The 8,104-nt window shown below is 38.9% G+C and overlaps 1 protein-coding gene across 1 annotated transcript; it reads right to left on the reverse strand.

The window, feature by feature from the left end:
* Positions 1–9: 9 nt before the first annotated feature.
* alas2 (aminolevulinate, delta-, synthase 2) lies at positions 10–7,855 on the reverse strand. The gene is made up of 10 exons (XM_069660973.1): positions 7,766–7,855; positions 6,212–6,563; positions 6,007–6,102; positions 5,659–5,881; positions 5,030–5,214; positions 4,633–4,812; positions 3,540–3,704; positions 1,867–2,135; positions 934–1,096; positions 10–571 (listed from the first exon to the last, which is right to left on the reverse strand). Exons 2-10 carry the CDS (start codon positions 6,540–6,542, stop codon positions 408–410), a joined length of 1,776 nt encoding a protein of 591 aa, XP_069517074.1. The 5' UTR covers positions 6,543–6,563; positions 7,766–7,855; the 3' UTR covers positions 10–407.
* Positions 7,856–8,104: the final 249 nt, after the last annotated feature.

Genomic DNA, 8,104 nt, shown 5'->3' on the forward strand with positions numbered 1-8,104 from the left:
TTTGTGAACTCATTACTTCAATAGTGCATCAATTAATGAATGAAACATCAGTTACTGAATTAATGGAAATAAGAACAAATAATGATGGGCATGATGATTATATTGTTTAAAAGGAAATCACGTAACATGAAATAAAATAGTTCTGTTTTATTTAAACCATCACACCTGGGTAAAAGATTTAAGAAAGTGCACAATGTGCAGGATTTATGCTTTTAATATGGAGAAGGCACAATTTTATTTAAACCATAACAGCAAAAATTTAGTTAGCATAAATACAGGAAACCAGACATAGATACTATAACCAGTGAATACACTGACATTAAATATTGTTCAATTCTCTTCTCAGCTGTATTACTTAAATAGGTGTGATGTAATATGTACGTGGACAACTTCTGCTGAGATGCTAATTATGCAGACAAAGTGATGTATTGTGGTTCCATGTTGCCGAAGTAGGATTTCTCCCACTCACTCATCAGGTCAAAGTGCAGCGGACGGTCACAGAAGGTGCAGGAAGCCGTCGCTGGTCTGTTGAGCAGGAGCCCTGCTTCCTGCCACACCTCCACCAGTTTCTCTGTGAAAGAAACACACGCATTTATTAGAAGGAACAATTCAATGCCAATATTTATTTCTGTATTATTTCGTTGTCGTAAAGTGTAATCTCCTGTCATTTAAGCAAGCAAATATTAAGATGATGGTGTAAGCTTTCCTTCTACAGGAGAGTAATTTAATATCTCTATAGAGATTGTAATTTTCACTGCATTGCAGTGTGTGGTGACAAGTGGATGCCAAGAGACTCATATATGCTTACAAAGCAGAGACACTCATTACGGACAAACATCAATCACTTGTACCCGCCATTGTTCCCACTTAAATTGATTAGAGGATTACTAGAGCAACTCTGACCTAATTTGTGTAAGGACCCCCCACACTCACCAACAAAGTACTCCATCATGGCGGGGTTGTGATGAGGAGATGGAGCCAGGCGCAGCAGCTCCTGACCACGAGGCACTGTGGGGTAGTTAATAGCCTGGACGTAGATGTTGTGTCTCTCCAGAAGGGTGTCACACACCTCAGAATTCAGCTCAGCGTTGCCCACCTACAAAATAGATCATGAAAGATGATCATGGGCCTTAAAGTTAAAAGTACATCCAACTAAATATTAATTCATTAAATAAGAACTTAATGATTATTAATAATAAAAACATGATGTTCATTTATTTTTTTTTAATTTTAAAGTGTAATCAGTGTATCACAAAATACATGGTAAAGTTTACATTATTTTAATGCAAGTTTTATCAAATTGACTTATAATTGGTTTTTGAAAAATATATATTGGATCATATTTAAACACTGAAATAGCCCTATTATTCTCGTGGCACTCTCCCAACTCCATATGTTCTGTGCTGTACTTGTCGAGTTATAGAAATATATACATTCGGCAGACATTTAGACTTGTCAAAGTTGTAGTTTTAACACGTTAAAAAACCCAATAAAAGTGGTTCTGCTTGACTTAACAGGCACAATATCAGGAGCCAGAAATAATATAATAATATTGAGTATTTGTAATACGTACAATGATAAGTGCTATCTATACAGTATATATAAAGCATACACACAGAAGAATATTATTACAGCCAGAGTTGTTCCCTAATGATGTAACCAGTAAATATGTTGTTCTCAAGGTCATATTATAAAGAAATTCTTATCGACAATAGTGAGAACACATTGACGTGGGCTACATTGCATTGCCCTAAAACATACTTTAACTACAATCACTAACTGCTAGAGGAGTCAGATGAGGGTTTGCTGGTATTGGATATGGTGGTTGGTGGTGGTTGTGGCAGCAGCACTGCTACACCTTCATACCCGTATGGGGATGATGTGGCTGGGGCAGTTGACCACAGGTACACCCTTATCCATCAGCAGCTGCCTCATGTGTTTGACGTTCCTCTGGTGGGTTCTGCGGAGCACCTGCCCCTCGGGGCTCTTCAGGACCCGGACAGATTCCAGAGCACCAGCCAGGACCATCGGGGGCAGGGCAGTGGTGAAGATAAAGCCGGCTGCAAAAGAGCGCACCGTGTCCACTAGGGCGGCGCTGCTGGCAATGTAGCCTCCAACACAGCCGAAGGCCTTTCCTAGAGCACCAAGATATGACAGAGGGTGTGTGAGGTGAGATCAGAGATAGTAAGTCCTAATGTAACATACTTAGCTTGAGTATCTCCACTTTTAAGTACTTTTTTTTAAATAGTATTACAGTTCAAAAAGCACTTATTTTACTTCATATTTTTATTTGACAGCTACAGTTACCTTGAACATAAATATTTTACATTCCAAAAATATTAAAAAACATAATAAACATAATAAATAACATAAAAAAGAAAATATTTTTACAGACTAAACAACAGAACAGTATAATGATTTTGATACTAAGTAACAACATTTTATTGCAATACGTTCTATAAGTTATATACGTATATATATAACATATATATACACACACAAACACACACACACACATATATATATATAACACATATATAGAAGTCCCCAAAACTCTACCTTTATATACATCTATATATACTTCTCTCTCTCTCTCTCTCTCTCTCTGTCTCTCTCTCTCTCTCTCTCTCTCTATATAAATATATATTTCATACTGCTGCTATTACCCATACATGTCACTTTAGATTGTCACTTTTGTATTTAGCTCTTATTTTATTATTGTCCTTATTTCTATTTCTATTTACCTTCTTGCTATTTTGTCTTGAGCTATTGCAACACCCGAATTGCCCCTCTGGGGACCAATAAAGAATCATCTTAATCTTAATTAATCTTAAACGTTTAGTATGCGTTTCAATTAATGTGTCAGTAAGAAGTCCCCAAAACTATACCTTTATAATTGGATGCTGGATGATTTGATGTAGTGATACATTATTATGTTTCTGCCAAGTTATGACTCTCATGGTATATTAAATGATAAATCATTTTTTGTGTTGCCAATTAAACCCTTGCAACCATGCAAATACGCAAGGTCAAATGTTAGGAGCCAGGAGTAATCTAGGATTAGTTTATACTCAAGGTGTGCCTGACAGGGATTTCTACCTAAAACCCTTGAGTTGTCATGAAGCTGCACACAGCACAGACTCCCTGATGATGGTTTTATCAGAACGACCAGAGAAGGAGTCAGGCTGGCACCCAGCTGATAAAACCTCTGCTTCCTCTGATGAGAGCTCACTCCTCTCCTGACCTTATTTAACCAGTAAGGGGGAAGGTATCATGCATGTGGGGAGGTATTGCTGCCATGTTGGCTCTCTGACAGTGTCAGTTAGTAAATAAGAACTTTTCTAAGGAGAGAAGCCAATTAATCTATGACAGTTTGAGGCTGTTTGCCTTGCCCTTTCAGTGTTGTGCTGACATGTTGACAGGAGAATTATATAAGAGTGGGAGTGGCTTTTATAGTTTTATCATTAATTTCTTAAAAATTTAGAGATGAAATAACACAGTTGGATAACTTAAAAAGTGGATTTACTCCATATACTTACCTAAGGTCCCAGAAACAATGTCAATTTTGTGCATCACGTTGTCCCTCTCTCCCACTCCGGCTCCGTGGGCTCCATACAGACCCACGGCGTGAACCTCATCAACAAAGGTCAGCGCTCCATAACGGTGAGCTACATCGCATAGCTCTTCCAGAGGACATATGCCCCCTGTAAGCCCCACAGAATAAAGAGGTATAATTAGAACTGTGCAATAAAGGCGACCAGCAGGAAATCTGTGCCGCAAATGTCACCACTGTGTAAGATTCAGATATGTACTGTACACTTTTAATGTTTGGAGTGAGTTATCTTCTCTGTTTGTTAACACTCAAATCTCTCCTCCTTTTATAAATCATCAAAAATTATATCAAAACAACATTTTAGTGCTTGTGTTTTATACAGCTCTCCGCTCCCTCTTGGATATGAATGCAGTCATCCATTCAGTCTGCTTCAGTTTGTGCTTTATGGAGCTGTCAGCGCTGTAATATCACACAGAGACATAGAGCTGAGGGAGGAAAAGTATTTCCTCCCACATGAGACAATAATGGATGATGGATAATGGAGGCTGAATAATTGTAGATTAAAGAGATAAAAATACTCCAAGCCTGAATTTCTCTTTATTAGCTATTGATTATGAACTTTATGGATGATGATTGGTGAACTTAATTTATAGAATATATTAAGAATTAACACTTGTTAACAGACGATACTTTATCAGAAAACAGTTTTTTAATTATTAAGGTTTCTATGGCTCTGGTGCCAGATTTAGGTGCAATTTATTATCAAATTAATAATTATATGAAGGTAAGAGTGTGAGCCGGAGATTTCCATTTACTGTACATTTTTGTCCTGCACAGCCACCAATGTACAGTAAACTAAGATAATTCCACTATAAAAAACATTGTAAATCTTATTATGAGTCCAAGTAAATAATTATCAATATTTACGTCTCTTTAATCTTTATGTCTAAAGTTTTAATCCACATAAGGGCTTGGTTTTATTAGTTTACTCTCCACCATATATCTACTTTACTGACCAAAATATATACAATCTAAATAAACTTCTTTATCACTCCAAGCTAACATTTCATAGTACTCACCGTCCATCGAGTGCACAGTCTCAAAGGCCACTATTTTGGGGGTGTTTGGGACCGAGCGTTGCAGCAGCTCCTTCAGGTGTTGGCTGTCGTTGTGGCGGAAGATGAAGCGCTTTGCTCCGCTGTTCCTGATGCCCTGAATCATTGATGCGTGATTCCCTGCATCAGAGTAAATCTCGCAACCTGCACGCCACAGTGAACACACCATGAATCCAGTGGAGATGACTTGCCTCTAAACAAAATCACATTTTCTATAATGTAGCAAAGAAGATGAGATATAGGTCCTGTGTGTAGAAGGGATCAATGTGACTTCAACATTTCTCTTCCTCTTTTTATAAATATCGTCAAATGAGTCTATAAAAAAAGACCAGTGACTCAAAGGTTAGAGGTCAGTATTTACCTGGAAGCATTTTAGCCAAAGTGAAGAGGGTGGAGTCATTCGCCACGAAGCAGGAGGAGAAGACCAGCGCTGCGTCTTTCTGGTGTAGCTGGGACAGTTCCTTCTCCAGAGACACGTGGAAGTTACTGGTGCCTGAAATGTTCCTGGTTCCGCCAGCTCCAGCACCGTGTCTGTCCAGAGCGTCTCTGAGGAACAAAGTGATAAAGCACCTGGTTAAAGCACTAAATAAAAGTGTAGCCAGAAAGAAAGTCAGAAATGATTGATCCCCACATGTACATCAACATTATAAAAACTATGGTGCAAAAGTTTGATTTAGCTGCAGCTTTTCTTCTTAACAGACTTGTAGAATCAAGTTACCAAAAACTTGGATTTGGCTGCTGTTTGACTTGATTAACTTTACATTTGCCTCTTTTAGTTGACACGATAAAAAGACAGTGACAGACAGGTCCTTGAACACAGCACAACTTGTAGGGAATACTACTTGGTCTACACGTAAAAGGACTGTCAGACACCTGAAAGACTTTTCCTATGCAATTTCCCAACATGAAACTTCACCTTGCAATTACACTCAATGTTGTCTTGACTGACTGGTCATGTGGTAAAACATGCTTTTTCTTGTCTCATTTTACCTGATGGCACTTAGGACCCGTGGGTGCCGACCCATTCCCAGATAGTCGTTGCTGCACCAGACGGACACCTGGGAGCTATCCCGCCCAGAGACGGAATAATCGTCAGCGAAAGGGAAGACCTTGGCGCTCCTGTTGACGGTCTTGAAGACTCTGTATGTGTGGTCTTTCTTTTTCTCTGCAATCTTCTCAGTGAAGAAGCTGTCATAGTTGTAGCTGGGGCCAACTGTGGGAGGGGACTCTAAATCATTCACAGCACTATAATATATAAATATATATATGTATATATATATACATCATATAAAATATCATACATCATACATGCAATATATATGTACATGTAAAACATACTCATGCTGTCTTTGAGGAGGTGGGTGACAGTGTTCGTTTGAGGGGAGTCTGGGAGGATTGAATCCTTTAAATCCTTCAAAAGAGAGGTCATCAAACCTGGGAAAGAAGAGTGCAGGTCTGTCACAATTCACACCCTGGATTCCCTTTGATATTTGACAAATTTTGTCCTGTTAAAGTTAGAAATCAATTACTCTGGTGTCCTTACCTTCTCGGACATCCTCCTGTACTTCAGGGCTGGCTTTGACTATCCCAATATGAGTGGTGACAAAAGGGCAGGCCTTTGATGCAGACTCAGTCGCCTGAGTAGCCGTTTGAGTGTACAGCCGCCTTTGGTCCCCTGTGGGAAGTCGGTGACTCTCTGTTTTGGAGGGTGAGATGCTCAGCTTGGCCTCCAGAGAGCCCGGGCCACTCACACTGATCTGTCGTGCGATGATGGGGCATTGACCTGCCATAGACAGCAGGGCGGCTCCTGTTCTCCTTAAAGCTGGTTTAGGGACCGACTTCAGGAAGGGGCAGTGATGAAGGAAGGCCGCCATTGTTCTGCAGCTGTTCTGAGTCTGAGTTAAAAAAGAACATATAAAATACTTTTTATCCTACGACACTTCCATGAATGACTTATCTAAAGGAAATTTCAAAAAAGCTTCACAGAAAACCTCAAATGTTATCTCTTTTATAGTCAGGGGACCAAAAAAGTTCAAACTTAAACAGGTTCTAAAATCCTATCTTAGTTTACAAAGTTGAACCTGTTCAGAGGGGGGATAAATGTGTCTTTCAGTTTAGTTTAGCTGCAGGGAGCAATGGGCACCCACTCTAGGGAGCGGCAGGTCGCTGCTGCTTATCTTCACCCAGCAGGCGCTGAAGTGCTGGGCTGACAGACGTCACCAGCTGGGGCAGATCACCGCAGCACCAATCAAACTATCCTCGATAAAACACACCAGGGAGGCATGTTTCTCAGAGTCAGGGGAAAAACCGTTAGGTCAAGTATGCAATAAATAATCAACCAAATGATGATGCAACAATAAATGATCCAGGTTTTCATTTTCTAATAAGCATCTCTGAGTGGAGCTTAGTTTACAGAACAAAGTCTGACTGTATCCTTTCCCCCACAATCTCCTGCGCCCAGCAGATAAGGGCAATTCTTAGGATTGTGGTTGTGGCTAGATGTTATCGACGTCGTTCTGTCAAAGATTGATGCCTTTAAACACCACAAGTACTTCAGGTTTTTTTAAATAGTTGTTCAACACAAAAAACATTTGATCACTTGCTAGAAAAACAAATCCTTCACCTACTTACAGGCAGTTTACACATCCAATGTTTCGTCTTACTTCTCTTACTAAAGTGGGTGCTGTTTGTAGTTTGTAACTTAATCATTAATTAATGAAGCTGTCCTTATTGTTACAATTTATGCTATATCTATCGTTGAAGGTACAGCAAATAACAATACATTTTGTATAGTAGTGTATGCAACAAAAACACTGCTACTAATAACATTGTTTTATAGTAATAATGTGATACCACAACCACCGCCACTACTACGAGTAAAAAACAGACAGCAACAAAAACAACAATAAAACAACAAAAATTCTCATGATACTATTTCTACTTCTTCTAATACTATTACCAATGTACTTCTCCTACCAATTATAATAATATTAATAATAATAATACAAATAACAACAAAAATAATAACAATAAGATAACAATTAAAATGATAAGAAGAAAGAAATGTATTGTTGAGTCAGGAAGTCAGGAAGCTCACCTGTTGACCTGCACTGAGGACGAACTTCCAAACAGCAAATCGACAGACGATTAGAAAGTGTCACAGTTTTTGGTCAGATGTAGAAGTGCATTATGCAATATGCTCCACACCCACCCATCAGAGCTGTCAGATGGGTCTCAGCCGTGGGGGCCTGCCTGGGAGGTGTGTGTATGTGATATGTTAACTTTTAGTTGATATGAGATTAGAATACCACAAGACGGTAACTGCTAATTTATATTTGTACAATTCAACAAGTATTTTAGGGATGCTAAAAAAAAGTAATTGCCTATACTAGAACTTTGTTTTAACATCTCCTCATTTGGCATTTATAAGCATTAT

This window comes from Semicossyphus pulcher, unplaced genomic scaffold, assembly GCF_022749685.1.
Source record: "Semicossyphus pulcher isolate SPU_LCO1_2020_fin unplaced genomic scaffold, fSemPul1.0.p SCAF_13, whole genome shotgun sequence".
In the NCBI taxonomy this organism is placed as follows: Eukaryota; Metazoa; Chordata; class Actinopteri; order Labriformes; family Labridae; genus Semicossyphus; species Semicossyphus pulcher.